Source organism: Pelophylax lessonae (genome assembly GCF_965119305.1).
Source record: "Pelophylax lessonae genome assembly, chromosome: 1".
Lineage (NCBI taxonomy): Eukaryota > Metazoa > Chordata > Amphibia > Anura > Ranidae > Pelophylax > Pelophylax lessonae.
The window spans coordinates 233,760,268-233,778,348 of record NC_138768.1 but is presented as its reverse complement, the minus strand read 5'-3'; the positions used below and the strand labels follow the sequence as shown (position 1 = coordinate 233,778,348).

Here is an 18,081-nt window from a genome sequence, read left to right as displayed (position 1 = left end):
GGGAGAAGATGCATGTCAGCTAGCAAAGCAACCATCTCCTTGCTAGTTGTGATGTTAAATGACCTTGTGCTGAGGGCGGCGTGGTGAGGGGCACGCACACTTTGTTACAGGGCACCTAGGATGATGAGACTTACATGTACTTTATCTTATTGGGAACTGAATACTGTAACAACGAAGAAAGTACTACTTGTTCTTTAAGAGCTAGGTGGGCATAGTGGAAATGCGGGCAGAAATGCACGTTTCTGCCTGCGTTTCTGCAAATGCAGGAAAACAGTGCTGCAACTCACTTGCAGTGCCATTATTTCTTAAAGGCACCCCAAACACGGGTAGCAGTTGCATGCTTTGCCATGTGATTTCCACGTGACAAAACGTGTGGAAAACGTGCAACCCAAAACGCCCTTGGCTTATGTGAAATTTTTTTTTTTTTCATACATCTGTGTGCATTAAGCCTTTTATCTGTGTGTGCAGTGGATTTAATTGTTTTTTTCTGCCCATAGGTCCTTCTGGATGAGCTTGGCTTAGATGATTCGTTCATTACTCCCTTGCGTGAGAAATACCTCCGGCCTTTGGTCTCTGTCTTGTATCCAGACTGGGGAGGCAGCTGCCTGGACAGCCACAAAGCCTTTGTAGTACAGTACTCCTTGGATAAAGACTTAGATCTCAGCTGTCACTACGACAACTCTGAGGTTACTCTAAATGTTTCCCTGGGAAAAGAGTTCACTGATGGAAACCTTTATTTTTCAGAAATGAGACAGGTAAAACTCCTGCTAAACTATCTTTGCAGTTCATACTTTTTTTTTTTTTTTTATACAGAACAGTTTAGAAGGTGTATATCCCTAATCCTTTAGACATGCCCCCAGGCAGAGATAGACTTGTCACTGTGTGATTGACTTTTTTTTCCTGGTCATTGTAGCTTTCCTTCTCTCAGGGCTGTGTTGTGTTACCAGGGGTGTCAAACTAAAATTCTTCTCGGGCCGCATCAGCATTATGATTGCATTCAAAGGGCCGGTTGAATTTGTAAGACTAGTTGTCCAGCGAACCCCACCCCCTCTTACATCAGATGTCAAGAGCCCCCCACCATCAGAAGTCAAGAGTTCCCCACCCTCCCTTACAGCACAGTACACCCCAACTTACCTTGTGCTGCTGCTGGGAAGATGCTGGGGCATTGTGGGGGAAGCAGAGAGTGCAGGGTCTATAGAGGAGGACCAAAAGAGGGCTGGAACTCTCCTGCAGCTGCAGGAAAGGTGTGAGGGCCACATGAAATGGCCTGAAGGGCCGGATTCGACCCGCGGGCCTTGTGTTTGACACCTGTGTGTTACACTGTGTGTATGGTGCTTTTTTGCAAACAGCAGCACTGGCACTGTTCTCTATTAGGATGGTACTCGCCAGTTATGTCACATGTTTGCAGTACTACTACTGTCACACAATTGTAGGAGTAAAACCAGCTATAATCATCTTGTATGCTGAGTGATATACAGCAGGTAAAATAAGTATTGAACGTGTCACCATTTTTCTAGGTAAATATGTTTCTAAAGGTGCTATTGACATGAAACGTTCACCACAGGTCGGTAACAACCCATGCAATCCATACACACAAAGAAATCAAAACAAATAAGTTCAGAACTTAAGTTATGTGTAATAAAATGGAATGACACAAGGAAAAAGTATTGAACACATGAAGAGACGGGGGTGCAAAAAAAGGCATGGAAAGCCAAGACACCAGCGGAAATCAATTATTAATTAGAAAGCAATCCTGGCCCTTGTCATTGCAAGTGATACCAGTTGGTTCAGTCCCAACTGATTGCCTATAAAAAGGTGTCTCATTACCAAGGTGTCACACAACAAGCATCTCATGATGGGTAAAAGCAAAGAGCTCTCTCAAGACCTTTGCAAACTTATTGTTGCAAAGCATACTGATGGAATTGGTTTCAGAATTTCTAAACTAAAGTGAGCACTGTTGGGACCATAATCTAGAAGTGGAAAGAACACAATTTCATAACCATAAACCAGCCACGACCAGGTGCTCCTTGCAAGGTTTCTGACAGAGGAGTAAAAAGAATTATCAGAAGAGTTGTCCAAGAGCCAAGGACCACTTGTGGAGAGCTTCAGAAATACCTGGAATTTGCAGGTACAATTGTTTCAAAGAAAACAATACAACCACGCAAGACTCCATTGCTGAAGAAAAAAGCATGTTGAAACTTTTTTTTAAAGTTTGCTGCACAACATTTAGACAAGCCTTTGAAATACTGGGAGAATATAGTCTGGTCAGATGAGACCAAAATAGAACTGTTTGGATGCCATAAAACACACCATCTTTGGAGTTCAAATGGCACTACACATCACCCCAAAAACACCATACCAACAGTGAAGTTTGAAGGTGGTAACATCATGGTGTGGGTCTGTTTTCAGCATATGGTACTGGCAAACTTCATGTCATTGTAGGAAGGGTGAAAGTACCAAGACATTCTTGATAAAAATGTGTTGCCATCTACCAGGATGATGAAGATGAAACGAGGGTGGACATTTCAGCAAGACTATGATCCCGAACACAAAGCCAAGGAAATTCTCAATTGGTTTCAAGTAAAATAAAGCTGCTAGAATTTCCCACCCAATCACCTGACTTGAATCTAATAGAAAATCTATGGAAAGAACTAAAGATCAGAGTTCATAGCAGAGGCCCACAGAACCTTCAAGATTTGAAGTTTTTGGGTGGAAGAATGGGCCAAAATCACACCTGAGCAATGCATGTGACTAGTTTCTCCATACAGGAGGCATCTTAAAGCTGTCATTACCAACAAAGGATTTTGTACAAAGTATTAAATAAAGATCAGTTAGCGTGTTTAATACTTTTTCCCTGTGTCATTCCTTTTTATTACACATAACTTTATTTCTGAACGTATTTGTTTTGGTTTCTTTGTATGTATGGATTGCATGGGTTGTAATCGACATGTAGTGACATTTTTTGTCAATAGCACCTTTAGAAATATATTTACTGCCAGTCCTGCTTTTCAATTAAAACTGACCTCACTAAGCAGGAGAGCACACAATGGTCAGTTCTCTAGCTTTGCTTGGAACTCAGCCTTCTCTCCTCCAATGATTAGACTTGCCCTGACATGCCCCCGCGGCACAGCCATTCACTGGGAATCTCGGTGTGCTGTTGTTTCTCCTCTCCCCAGCTCTTATGTAATGGAGAACAAAGGGAATGTGATTATTTATAAAAAAAGGGAAAAAAAGGTAATTAAAATGTTTTTTAAATCTATACAAATAGGTTTTGCCTTTCATTTCTATTTTAAACGGAATGGGTTGTTTTACAAGGTGATTGTAAGATCGTAGAAATTGTAATGAGTGTATTGAGTTTTAAACAGGACCCACATAAAAAATATGATCTGATTGTACAATGTATGTGCAATTTATTTTAGATGTAGTATGAGTGTCTACCTAAAAAAAATTCCTGACAAATAGACCTAATAATAATAATAGACTTACACTACATAGTTGTTAAAACTGAATTGTTCTCTGACGATTAGCATGCAAGTTGCTGAATGGTTTCAACATTTTTGGGGATTGAGCTTGTTGAAGGTCTTTCTGATCTCTTGCCATCTTCCACTGATGTTCTCCCGCACTTGAAGTGTGTGTGCCACTCAAAACAACATGAACGACTCATTGCAGGATCGCCGTAAACATGCCGAATCATGTCAAACGTCTCTGTGGCAGCTTTGCCCAGTTTCATGCAGAATTTCACATTTGCTTTTTGTTCTAACTTGCTATCCATGAAATACATACCTGCCAACTGTCCCGTTTTTCCCGGGACAATCCCGGCAAATAGGAGCCTGTCCCGGGTATTTTACAGTGTCCCTGTTAATCAGAGACAATGTAAATCACAAAAAAAAAAAAATTTGTGCCACACAGTGTCGCTCTCACCCCAGCTAGGAGTTGTAGTTCTGGCAGCAGGTTGTCTCTCTCTCTGTGCCCGCTCACTCTTCCCGCCTGTTGCAAATTTAACGTGTCACCGAAGGCAGGGTGTCAGCATGGTGCACTTTCCAAAATCCGCCAGCAGGGGGAGGCAGAGCACCTTCCGACAAGCTGGAGGCCTGTTAATTGATACATATATATAGTTTTCTAGCTCTAGATAAATGTGTGTACATATCCGTGTATGTGTATGTGTGTGCATATATATATATATATATATGTATATATATATATTGCTCAAAAAAATGAAAACAGACCTCAATCCTCAATGGGAAAAATCTCATGCTGGATATCTATACTTGGTATGTGTTAGGATAATATGGACTGGGTAATGTGTTAGGATCTATACTGGTATGGACTATACTGGTATTGACTGTGTAATGTGTTAGGATGGTATGGACTGGGTAATGTGTTAGGATCTATACTGGTATGGACTGGGTAATGTGTTAGGATCTATACTGGTATGGACTGGGTAATGTGTTAGGATCTATACTGGTATGGACTGGGTAATGTGTTAGAATCTATACTGGTATGGACTGGGTAATGTGTTAGGATCTATACTGGTATGGACTGGGTAATGTGTTAGGATCTATACTGGTATGGACTGGGTAATGTGTTAGAATCTATACTGGTATGGACTGGGTAATGTGTTAGGATCTATACTGGTATGGACTGGGTAATGTGTTAGGAAGGAAAGGATGCTACATTGTTTTATGTAAATGAAAATTATCACCCTACAGAGGGCTGAATTCAAAGACAGGTGAATAAAGTGTGAAATGTGCTCAGGTGTGACCATACAAAAAATGGAATATGTAAATCTAAATAAAGTATTAGGTGTAAATAAGTACAATAAAACCTAATTATACCAGATAGTATAATCATACTTATTTACACCTTGCACTTTATTTATATTTCCATATTACATTTTTTGTATGGTCACACCTGAGCACATTTCACACTTTAGAATTGCAGGGAATTGTGATGAGAATTTTAAACTTTAGGCAGAAGTAGTGCAGTAGAATGGGAGAATTATTCCAACTCTGCTACTTTGGCCTTAAGTTTTCAATTTCCTGTAATTCTCTTTATGAAGTAGACCCTATAATCTGATAAGTAGGCAGAGATTAATTATGCGGAGTGGGCGGAGCTTCGGGGAAGTGGGTGTGGTAAGTAATTGATAGCTGTGCTGCAAAGTGTCCCTGGAAATTTTTTTCAAATGTTGGCAACTATGGAAATAGCAGACGTGGTAACGCACATGGTCAGAAAAGCACCAGTTGACAGCTTTTGATGTACACAGGGTGATGTCTTTTGGCACACTGACTTAGGAAGGTTGGTGCTCCCTATGACTGTGCATGTAGCCTTGTGCTGCCATCTGTTGGCGCGTTACAAAATAGTCTCAAAACTTTTTGATACCACCTGGTAGAAGTGTCCTTGCGACCAATATTAGTGTGCAATGAAGATCATAGCTTCAACCCTTTCACTGCTAGGTCCATGCGTCTGATGGCTACAGCACTGGGGTCATGTGTAAAACTGACAAGCAGACTCCTGCCTGTCAGGTGGAAGCATTCAGGTGGCTGTGCTACTACCCAATTGCTTCCACACGCCCCCCCCCCCCCCCCACGCACGTGCCTTCGCCATGTATCCTGGGCTCCGCTTGCCCATCTGCGGGCCTGTGACTGACATGGCGGGTGCCGGCAGGTGGAGGGGAGGGAGAAGAGCGGACACAGTCCTCTCTCCTCCTTGTTGGTGACACGGAAAGCAACGTGTATGACATCACTTTCCCTGGCTAACATAGCCGGGAAGGAATGTATTGTAATGCGATCTGCATTGCAATACATTCAGTGGAGCCCAAAGGAGACATGCAGGGTCTTTTAGACTCTGCATGTCTCATTAAAAGAACCTGTCACCAAAAAATCATTAAATAGGGGACTCTTTGTCCCCTATGTGATGGAAAAAAAAGCTAAGCAAAAAAAAAAAATGTTTTTTATTGGAAAACAATAAAGTTACACTCAAGCACATAAATTTCCACCCCCAAAAAATGTTGAGGCCCCCCACCCCTACATATACGCACATACAAAGGTAAACGCACTCGTTAGGGGCACCTACGCGTGAAATCGCTGATTGCAATACCCATGTTAAATATCGCTGCGCATGCCAGAGTGAGAGGAATAATTCTAGCACAAGACCTCCTCTGTAACAATAAACTGATAAGCTATAGGGGGCTTTTGAAGCGTCACCTATAGAAAAAACAGGGTATTGAAGTTTGTTGCCATTTCACGGGCCCACGCAAATTTAAAGTTTGGCATGTTGGGTATCTATTTACTTGCTACAACCTCGTCTTTTACATTTTACCAAAAAATCGGAGTAATTTATTGCGTATGTTTGCCCTAAAATTCACTTTAGTGTGTGTTTTGACTGAAAATTTGCTAGACCTAGACCATTGCGGTAATATTGTGTGACTTAAAAAATAGGAACTACCACTATTTTATTCTCTATGGTGTCTGATTTCAGAAAATATATAATGTTTGGGAGTTTATAGTAATCTTCAGGCCTAAATGATTTTTTAAACATCTGTGCAAAAAATGCAGAAATAGCTCGGGCAGCGAAAAGGTTAATTTGTATACAGTAAACCCCCCTCCATTGCGGGGGTTACGTTCCAGCTGCGAAAAGTGAAAATCCGCGAAATAGAAAAAGCCTATTAAAATGCATTGTAGGCATGTTTTTTTTATTGTCACTGTATGCGTAAAAGCATTTTAAGGTCTTTAAACACACTTTTAAAACAATAGAAACTCATTTAAACACATAAAAGATACTGAGAGACATAGCAAGAGCTATGGAAAACACAAAAATATTTCATTTTGAATGATTTATATAGTAAAATAACATTACAAAAAAAAACGCAATATACCGGGACCGCAAAAACTGAACCGCGATGGAGCGGGGGTATACTCTATAAATAATATTGTATTTAAGTCATAAAATGCATGGCAGTCTTTTCAATCTGCTTAGGTCTAACGCAAAAATATTCAAATTTTTCAAATGCTGCATACAAACTCATCCAAAAGTGAGGAATACTTTGGTCCTATATTAGCTCATTAAAATATTCTTCCACCAGATTTTTTAATAGTTTAATAAGGTTGTAACATACGTGGCCAGTTTTACTGGATTCAAGCTGCTAATTTCAGACCAGGAAAAGATGGGAGGAAAAATCCCCCTAGTGGGGACACAACCGAAGAAAAATAAAAAACATTATAGCCTGCTGTTTGAAATTAAATATCAGTTTTCATTCTAATGACCCTGGTAAACAGATGAAGACGTTTTTTTGTACTGCTAATTGGAGGCAGATAGAGATCAGTTTTCTATTGATCAAACTGCTAAAGATGATTGGCTCATATAGGTCATTTCTTAATTCTTCTTTTCAATATTAGGTTACCAGTTCTGAATGCTAAATCCCTAAATTGACTATAGTAAAAATCATTTGTCTTCCATTCAGGTCCCAGTCAATGAAAGAAGATATACAGAAGTTGAGCATCTTATTGGTCAGGGAATTTTGCACAGGGGGCAGCAGATTCATGGAGCCCTCCCGATTACTTCAGGAGAACGTTGGAATCTTATTTTATGGATGAGAGCGTCATCAGTACGTAACAAACGATGTCCCATGTGTGACAAGGAACCTAAGCTTATAGAGACTGTTGGACAAGGAGATGGATTTACAGTGAAAGAAGAAGAAATCAAGGTGGAGAACGTAGATGTGTGTGCTGTATTGTAAAGTTATTGTACAAAATAAAATATTTTTATCTGAACATTGTAAGCTTTAATCATGGTTACAGGTTCATGGCTGGGGTCTGCTGTGTCCCTGTTCAGGTGTGAATCAGGTCCGAATTTTTTACTGAATTTGCACCTGAATCGGACCAGAAGACACACAGGACTCTTTTTCAATGAGGACCGCGGCTGCCCCTAACCTGTGTGACTTGATGAGTACCACAGGCAGGAGAAACAGTAATTCTCCTAAAAGAGTCAAATAGGGACACTTAGAGCCCATGCACATTTAGGCGATCCGACTTCGGGGGGCGACCTGTGAAGTCGCGTGCACCGCGACTTGCAGGGACTTCACATGATGGAAGTCTATGCAAGTCGCTCCCAGGTAGCCCCAAAGTAGTACAGGACCCTTTTTCTAAGTCGGAGTGACTTGTGTCGCTCCTATTAGAACGGGTCCTGTACTACTCAATGGACCGCGACCGACCGCGACTTGTCAGGCTGACAAGTCGCGCTAGTCTGAATGGGCTCTAAAGATAATGATGTATAAACTTTATTAATTGGAACAAAAATACACTCAGATGACTCAGAGTATAACACATACCATGATATTAAAAGACATAGAAGATAAAAACACAATGGGATTTGCTGCAGCAAATCGGGTATGTATAAAGTGCAAATCTAGGGGTATAGATGTATAAAAGGGGGAACAAGCCGTTCTCCAAAACATTAACCAGTCCCAGAGAGAAAAAAAATATCTTGCACTGATTAAGTAAAGGAATGTAGGTTAAGGTGAATCCCACAACTAAAGAGGTACAGCTGAAGATGGTATAATGTGGAGCAGGAAAGGTGGTATAGTGGCTGGAGTGCTGGGGCTGACCAATGGGGGCGCCTCAGTGGCGGCAGTCCAAATAATTGTATGGTGAAGCAAAGGTATGGCAGTCCTGAGCTTAAAAGCTGGTTACTCCATATTAGGAAGGCAATGTGAGAAGGCACAGACAGCTCTGTTTGATGAGAGTAGGGGCACAGTACCTCATAAGATGGTGGGGGCTGTCCCGTTTTGCTGTCAGGTAGTAAGAAATCCCGAAGTGCTGCTGCAGAATAGCGGTGGATGCTGCCCGGCCGAACGCTCCCTTACTTTCTCCTTGGCTCAGACGAGCGTGTCTCGGAGGGGGCGGGCTTGCGGCCCAACGTTACTCCGGACGTGGGTGGCGGCTTGTGTTCACAGCGGCCATAGGGCAAGTGTTCACCGGAATCCCAGATTGTACAGTCAGAATGATGCGGTGCTGACGCGTTTCACCAGCCAATCGCTGGTTTCCTCAGAGCTCTGTGTGACTTGGCTCCATTAAGAGCCAGTCACGAAAATGCGCACATAGGTTCCCACACACATATGTAAACAGTGATTGCAACATACATGTGAGGTATCATCATGGTGAGAGCAATAATTCTAGTGCCAGAGATCACGTTTAACTCTTCACAGGTAACCTGTAAAAGATTTTAAAGTGTCACCTATGGAGATTTTTTAGGTACAGTAGTCTGTTGCCATTTCACAGGCATGCAAAATTTTAAATCTTGACATCATTTGGTATCTGTTTACCCAGCACAACATCATTTTTTATAGTTTTTCAAAAACAAGTATTATATTGTGTTTTTGTGTGCACTAAAATTCATTAAAGTGCATTTTGTCCTGAACATTTGCATTTCATACACTCTGTGCAAATACTGTGCAACATAACAAAAACTGCAATGATCATCATTTTATTGTCCAGGGCCTCTGCTTTCAGAAAATATATATAGCTTGGGGCTTCTAAGTACTTTTCTAGCAAAAAAATGCTTATATTAACGTGTGTGAGAAATAACATAATTGGCTCTCTGGGCCAGGTGGCTACTGTGGTGGTGGTCGCGGTGTCTGGAGGAGGAATTGGAGCGTCTCCTCGGATGCCTGCTCCTGGAGGGAGACTCGCGGCGTCTGGATCTAGATGACGAGTGACGTTGCAGGCCTGGCAGGGTCCCTATCCTAATGCGTAGCAGACCTAGAAGAGCTTTGGGAAGAAGAGAAAGCGGAGGGGAAAATGAACAGCATGCAGAGTGACGATAAACCTCCCAGGACTGAACCGGCACCCACCTGTTACGAGAGGGCTGGCCACAAGAGGGCGGTGACGCAGGGTCAGTAGCCGAGGACTGGGGAAGGAAAGGGCAACAGAGGGTCATTCTAGGGTGAACCACAGCTAGCCCTCCCATGCCACCCCTCCATATACCTGGGGAGAGAAGCAGCAGGCTTGGGGAAGCTGTCGCAGTGCCCACAGGACTCCCTGAGGGAACTGAGGCTGATAAATCTTCTGCATGAGTGACATCATCCCTGCACAGGTGCTGTAACGGCCGCGATCGCGGGGCCGAGCGACCACTCATGCGCGAGTCAAGGTTTGGTTCTGCCCGCGGCACCTGCGCATGCGCGAAACCAGGCCTTTTTCTCGTCCGTGGTCCCGCGCGTGCACCCCGGCCAACGGAGCAGGAAGAAGCGGCGGCGGCCTGGAACGCAGAAGCATTCCAGCCGCCATGAGAGGCCAGAAAAACACTAGAGCCAGTGAAAAAAGACAAACAGATGATAAGACATAGAGGACTGCTATGGAGTGGGGGCAGAATCTTCAGACCCTGCCAGGGCTTACGCACAATACAGCGTCCTGCACACCACGCAGAGCCAGGGGATGCCATTGCAACTCACCTGCCCATGGCTGGGCCCTGGCAGACACAGACACCGAAATCCAATCTGGAGCGGGCAGGACGCTAATCTTTAAAAGGTATTACAACATTCATTGGAGGAGGACAAAAAAAGAACACAGTCACGGTCCAAAGGCTGAAATCTATGGGAGGGTCCTATAACCTAGGAGAGGAGGCAGGGTTAACCCACACGTAGGCTGCCATGGAGTCTGTCAAGAAATATAATATTTTTACATCCTAATATAAGTAACTGCTTCTGTCCTTATTTCAGCTACCTTTAACCCCGCTTTAGGTTCAGTTTTAAAAAGGGATTTGGAGAAGGCTGAGAGCAATGAAGCTACTTTTTTTTAAGTTAAAGTGTTATCAAAAGCTAACTTGGACTCCTTCTAAAAACATTCCCTCCCCCTCCTCCTACCTATCCTGCATACCCTATATAAAAAAGATATGTGTACTTACCTATTTTTAAGCAGCTCCGGTCTGGGAATGTGATCCTGCAGCTAGGTCCCTTTTGAAAGGGAGAACTTGACAACAGCTGTGAATTCCTATAAGCTTCAAAGTCCTAGCCTTTGATGGCGCTTACTCCTCTCCCCTGCAGCAGCTGTTCACTGACACAGGGGAGGCGGAGCTGCTGGATTACATGACCGGACTGGAGTGGTTTTGAAATAGGTAAGTACACACATCTTTTTTATACAGGTTAGAAAGGATAGGTAGGAGGAATTTTTTTTAATACCAACCACTTGCTGACCGCCTTACGTATAAATACAGCCGCAGAGTGGCTCTCCTGTGCCGGATCATGTACCTAGTATGTGATCCAGCACTTCTGGGTAGTGTAGATTAGACACAGCACAAGCCAATCAGTGGGTGCCAGCCAATGGATGATCGTCGGCACATGCTGATCGGCGAGGAGGAAGACTAGAGAGAGCTCGTGTATGTAATCAATACAGAGTTCTGTCTTGTCAGTGGGGATGTGGCAGTTTTTGCTTCTCTGTAAAGCAGGGAATAAAAACCATCACATCCCTTAGTGAAAGCACCTCACAATAAACCAGGGCTGGCCTTAGGTGTTCAGACGCCCTGTGCGAGCCAATCTTGTGGCGCCCTCATCCTCAACCCTCGCCCCCTGGTCACCTAAACATACACAAAGAGGAAAAAAAAAATTGTAACAAATAAGAGAGAGATGCATGGTACAGGAGATGCAGGGGCTGCAGGCATGGTACAGGGGCTGCAGGCCTTGTGCAGGAGATGCAGGGGCTGCGGCCATGGTGCAGGGGCTGCAGGCATGATACAGGGGCTGCGGGCCTTGTGCAGGAGATGCAGGGGCTGCGGCCATGGTACAGGAGATGCATGGGCTGCAGGTATGGTACAGGGGCTGTGGCCATGGTACAGGAGATGCAGGGGCTGCGTGCCTTGTGCAGGAGATGCAGGGGCTGCGTGCCTTGTGCAGGAGATGCAGGGGCTGCGGGCCTTGTGCAGGAGATGCAGGGGCTGCGGCCATGGTACAGGAGATGCAGGGGCTGCGGCCATGGTACAGGAGATGCAGGGGCTGCGCCATGGTACAGGAGATGCAGGGGCTGCAGGCATGGTACAGGGGCTGTGGGCCTTGTGCAGGAGATGCAGGGGCTGCGGCCATGGTACAGGAGATGCAGGGGCTGCAGGCATGGTACAGGGGCTGTGGGCCTTGGTACAGGAGATGCAGGGGCTGCGGCCATGGTACAGGGGCTGCGGGCCTGGTGCAGGAGATGCAGGGGCTGCAGGCATGGTGCAGGAGATGCAGGGGCCGTGGGCATGGCGCAAGAGATGCAGGGGCTGCAGGCATGGTACAGGGGCTGTGGGCCTTGTGCAGGAGATGCAGGGGCTGCGGCCATGGTACAGGGGCTGCGGGCCTGGTGCAGGAGATGCAGGGGCTGCAGGCATGGTGCAGGAGATGCAGGGGCCGTGGGCATGGTGCAAGAGATGCAGGGGCTGCAGGCATGGTACAGGGGCTGTGGGCCTTGTGCAGGAGATGCAGGGGCTGCGGCCATGGTACAGGAGATGCAGGGGCTGCAGGCATGGTACAGGGGCTGTGGGCCTTGGTACAGGAGATGCAGGGGCTGCGGCCATGGTACAGGGGCTGCTGGCCTGGTGCAGGAGATGCAGGGGCTGCGGGCATGGTGTAGGAGATGCAGGGGCCGTGGGCATGGTGCCAGAGATGCAGGGGCTGCGGGCATGGTGCAGGAGATGCAGGGGCTGCAGGCATGGCGCAGGAGATGCAGGGGCTGCGGGCATGATGCAGGGGCTGCGGGCCTGGTGCAGGAGATGCAGGGGCCGTGGGCATGGTGCAAGAGATGTAGGGGCTGCGGGCATGGTGCAGGAGATGCAGGGGCTGCAGGCATGGTACAGGGGCTGTGGGCCTTGGTACAGGAGATGCAGGGGCTGCGGCCATGGTACAGGGGCTGCGGGCAGGGTGTAGGAGATGCAGGGGCCGTGGGCATGGTGCCAGAGATGCAGGGGCTGCGGGCAGAGGCGGCTCTAGGCTCAGTGAGGCCTAAGGCAAAACTTGGACATGAGGCCCCACTCATGCCCAAAATGGGAAAAATAATTCAAGCGATAAAAATTAACTGTATAAATTGCATATATTAAGAGCCTTAACCTTTTGTACTATGAACTTGACAACAGCTGTGAATTCCTATAAGCTTCAAAGTCCTAGCCTTTGATGGCGCTTACTCCTCTCCCCTGCAGCAGCTGTTCACTGACACAGGGGAGGCGGAGCTGCTGGATTACATGACCGGACTGGAGTGGTTTTGAAATAGGTAAGTACACACATCTTTTTTATACAGGTTAGAAAGGATAGGTAGGAGGAATTTTTTTTAATACCAACCACTTGCTGACCGCCTTACGTATAAATACAGCCACAGAGTGGCTCTCCTGTGCCGGATCATGTACCTAGTATGTGATCCAGCACTTCTGGGTAGTGTAGATTAGACACAGCACAAGCCAATCAGTGGGTGCCAGCCAATGGATGATCGTCGGCACATGCTGATCGGCGAGGAGGAAGACTGGAGAGAGCTTGTGTATGCAATCAATACAGAGTTCTGTCTTGTCAGTGGGGATGTGGCAGTTTTTGCTTCTCTGTAAAGCAGGGAATAAAAACCATCACATCCCTTAGTGAAAGCACCTCCCAATAAACCAGGGCTGGCCTTAGGTGTTCAGACGCCCTGTGCGAGCCAATCTTGTGGCGCCCTCATCCTCAACCCTCGCCCCCTGGTCACCTAAACATACACAAAGAGGAAAAAAAAATTGTAACAAATAAGAGAGAGATGCATGGTACAGGAGATGCAGGGGCTGCAGGCATGGTACAGGGGCTGCGGGCCTTGTGCAGGAGATGCAGGGGCTGCGGCCATGGTGCAGGGGCTGCAGGCATGATACAGGGGCTGCGGGCCTTGTGCAGGAGATGCAGGGGCTGCGGCCATGGTACAGGAGATGCATGGGCTGCATGTATGGTACAGGGGCTGTGGCCATGGTACAGGAGATGCAGGGGCTGCGGGCCTTGTGCAGGAGATGCAGGGGCTGCGGGCCTTGTGCAGGAGATGCAGGGGCTGCGGGCCTTGTGCAGGAGATGCAGGGGCTGCGGCCATGGTACAGGAGATGCAGGGGCTGCGGCCATGGTACAGGAGATGCAGGGGCTGCGGCCATGGTACAGGGGCTGTGGGCCTTGTGCAGGAGATGCAGGGGCTGCGGCCATGGTACAGGAGATGCAGGGGCTGCAGGCATGGTACAGGGGCTGTGGGCCTTGGTACAGGAGATGCAGGGGCTGCGGCCATGGTACAGGGGCTGCGGGCCTGGTGCAGGAGATGCAGGGGCTGCAGGCATTGTGCAGGAGATGCAGGGGCCGTGGGCATGGTGCAAGAGATGCAGGGGCTGAGAGCATGGTGCAGGGGCTGCAGGCATGGTGCAGGAGATGCAGGGGCTGCAGGCATGGTACAGGGGCTGTGGGCCTTGGTACAGGAGATGCAGGGGCTGTGGCCATGGTACAGGGGCTGCGGGCCTGGTGAAGGAGATGCAGGGGCTGCAGGCATGGTGCAGGAGATGCAGGGGCCGTGGGCATGGTGCAAGAGATGCAGGGGCTGCAGGCATGGTACAGGGGCTGTGGGCCTTGTGCAGGAGATGCAGGGGCTGCAGGCATGGTGCAGGAGATGCAGGGGCCGTGGGCATGGTGCAAGAGATGCAGGGGCTGTGGGCATGGTGCAGGGGCTGCAGGCATGGTGCAGGAAATGCAGGGGCTGCAGGCATGGTACAGGGGCTGTGGGCCTTGGTACAGGAGATGCAGGGGCTGTGGCCATGGTACAGGGGCTGCGGGCCTGGTGCAGGAGATGCAGGGGCTGCAGGCATGGTGCAGGAGATGCAGGGGCCGTGGGCATAGTGCAAGAGATGCAGGGGCTGCAGGCATGGTACAGGGGCTGTGGGCCTTGTGCAGGAGATGCAGGGGCTGCGGCCATGGTACAGGGGCTGCGGGCCTGGTGCAGGAGATGCAGGGGCTACAGGCATGGTGCAGGAGATGCAGGGGCCGTGGGCATGGTGCAAGAGATGCAGGGGCTGCAGGCATGGTACAGGGGCTGTGGGCCTTGTGCAGGAGATGCAGGGGCTGCGGCCATAGTACAGGAGATGCAGGGGCTGCAGGCATGGTACAGGGGCTGTGGGCCTTGGTACAGGAGATGCAGGGGCTGCGGCCATGGTACAGGGGCTGCGGGCCTGGTGCAGGAGATGCAGGGGCTGCAGGCATGGTGCAGGAGATGCAGGGGCCGTGGGCATGGTGCCAGAGATGCAGGGGCTGCGGGCATGGTGTAGGAGATGCAGGGGCCGTGGGCATGGTGCCAGAGATGCAGGGGCTGCGGGCATGGTGCAGGAGATGCAGGGGCTGCAGGCATGGCGCAGGAGATGCAGGGGCTGCGGGCATGATGCAGGGGCTGCGGGCCTGGTGCAGGAGATGCAGGGGCCGTGGGCATGGTGCAAGAGATGCAGGGGCTGCGGGCATGGTGCAAGAGATGCAGGGGCTGCTGGCATGGTACAGGGGCTGTGGGCCTTGGTACAGGAGATGCAGGGGCTGCGGCCATGGTACAGGGGCTGCGGGCAGGGTGTAGGAGATGCAGGGGCCGTGGGCATGGTGCCAGAGATGCAGGGGCTGCGGGCAGAGGCGGCTCTAGGCTTAGTGAGGCCTAAGGCAAAACTTGGACATGAGGCCCCACTCATGCCCAAAATGGGAAAAATAATTCAAGCGATAAAAATTAACTGTATAAATTGCATATATTAAGAGCCTTAACCTTTTGTACTATGAATTCACAGTTTCTAGAATTTTCTCTAACCAATTCTTCTTTAATCAAAGATCATTAAACATTGGGTATGTATGTATATGTATATATATATATGCATATATATATGTCTGCTCTTACATCACAGTCCCCAGCATTTCCCTATAGGTCATGGTTCCCTGAGTCCCTCCTTACATCAGAGTTCAGTGTCCCCCCCTTACATAAGAGTTCTCCTTTAAATCAGATTCCCCCCAGCATCTCCTCCTTACATTAGAGTCCACAGAATTCCTCTTTACATTAGAGTCCCCCTCTTAAATCAAATTTCATAGAGTCCCCTTTACATCAGAGTCTCCAGAGTTTCCCCCTTACACTGTAAGAGGGAACTTTGAAGACTCTGAAGTAAGGGGAGTTGATATGAGGGGACTCTGGTGTAGAAGGGAACTCTGTGGTCACCAAAGCTTCCCCTTGCATCAGAGTTTCCAGAGACCCCCTTACACTTCCCTTCCTTAATCCGCCACAGTCTAGGGCACGACAAGTCCCACTGCAGAAGGCTGCCATACCTGAGTCCCCACAGAGGACACTGTAAATTCCAGTATATTGCACTGCCATTCCTCCCTGAGGAATGGAAGCCTGCTATGCTTGGACTCATGCTGCTCTCTGTAGGGGACTGAGGAACTACTTCCTGCTATGCTAAGACTTGTAGTGCCCTCTATGGGGACTAAGGCATGGCAGCCTGCTATTCTGGAACTTGTAGTGCCCTCTGTAAAGGGACTGAGGATTCCTCAGTCCTCCACATTCTAGGGCACTATAAGTCCCAGCATAGTAGGCTGTCATTCCTTAGTCCCTCCCCTCATAGCTGGGGGGGGGGGGGAACAACAGAGTTAAACATCTAAAGGACAACTCCAACCAAAACTACCAATAATGTACAGAGTCCATACGTATGCTATGTAATGTCACATCCCCGCTAACCCTCACCTTCCACTTCAGGTGCTGTCATTGTGTAGGGCAAAGGGCTCCAGTTCCACCATGTTTGGCTTTGATGTCAGATATGCAGGACTGGCTCAGCTCCACTCTCTTCCCTGGCAACTGACTCTGGCATCAAGGGGGGCCTCTCCTCCTCCCCCAGCCACCCAGGGGCCTTTTCCTTCTCCCCCAGCCACCCAGGGGCCCTCTTCTTCTCCTCCAGCCACTCAGAGGCCCTCTCCTTCTTCTCCTCCAGCCACCCAGGGTCCCTCTCCTTCTCCTCCTCCAGCCACCCAGGGTCCCTCTCCTTCTCCTCCAGCCACCCAGGGTCCTTCTCCCCCAGCCACCCAGGGTCCTTCTCCCCCAGCCACCCAGGGTCCTTCTCCCCCAGCCACCCAGGGTCCTTCTCCCCCAGCCACCCAGGGGCCCTCTCCTTCTCCCCCAGCCACCCAGGGACCCTCTCCTTTTTCCCTAGCCACCCAGGAACCCTCTCCTTCTCTTCCAGCCACCCTCTCCTCCCCCAGCCACCCAGTTCCTTCTTCTTCTCCTCTTCCTCCACCAACCATTCTAAGACTCTTCCAACTTCCCTGGGGCTACTCACCCCCTTTGCATAGTAGACACCACAAATCTATGACCAGCCTGCAGAGTGACAAGTCGGGGCCTGATTACCTGTATGTTCCTGGGCCAGGGTAGAGCTCTCCTCCCAGAGCAACAACTGATGATAGCAGAGTGAGCTGACCGGGCAGTCACTGCCTACTGATGCAGGTACACGCCCTGCGATTCCTCCACATTTTAGGATTACATGATCAGATGGCCAATCCCCAGGCAGAGATGGCAGGGTAAGTGCCAGCGGACAACAGACACCTGGCAGCCGCAGTGAAGGGACTGCAGCACACTGCTGCAACTTTTATATCTGAGGATTTAAAACAATCTTTTATTTGGGAGATTTCCCTGACTGTGCCCTTCTAAATGTTGTCGCTCCGCCACTGGTTGTGAGGCCCCTGTAGGTGCGAGGCCTTAGGCGACCGCCTAATTTGCCTAATTAGAGAGCCGCCTATGGCTGTGGGCATGGTTCAGGAGATGCAGGGGCTGCAGGCATGGCGCAGGAGATGCAGGGGCTGCGGGCATGATGCAGGGGCTGCGGGCCTGGTGCAGGAGATGCAGGGGCCGTGGGCATGGTGCAAGAGATGCAGGGTCTGCGGGCATGGTGCAGGAGATGCAATCGTCAGTTAAAGTAACGCAGTGCCAAAAAGAAAAAATGGGCTGGTCATGAAGGGGGGGTAAATCTTCCGGAGGGCACGTGGCTAATCAATGTTAGCCTTTTCTTCCAGATTTTAGTGTCACGTTAACAGTATATGAGGTGTTAATGCAGATAAAACAATAAAATAAATCCCTC

General features: G+C 48.4%; 1 protein-coding gene across 1 annotated transcript in view; it reads left to right on the top strand.

The window, feature by feature from the left end:
* The window catches only part of OGFOD2 (2-oxoglutarate and iron dependent oxygenase domain containing 2), a 49,023-nt gene extending 41,132 nt beyond the window's left edge, over nucleotides 1-7,891 (top strand). The window contains exons 6-7 of the mRNA XM_082243355.1: nucleotides 498-755; nucleotides 7,460-7,891. Of these exons, the coding sequence (XP_082099481.1) occupies nucleotides 498-755; nucleotides 7,460-7,735 (534 nt within the window). The 3' untranslated portion in view covers nucleotides 7,736-7,891. The remainder of the gene's footprint in view (nucleotides 1-497; nucleotides 756-7,459) is intronic.
* The last annotated feature ends 10,190 nt before the right edge of the window (nucleotides 7,892-18,081 follow it).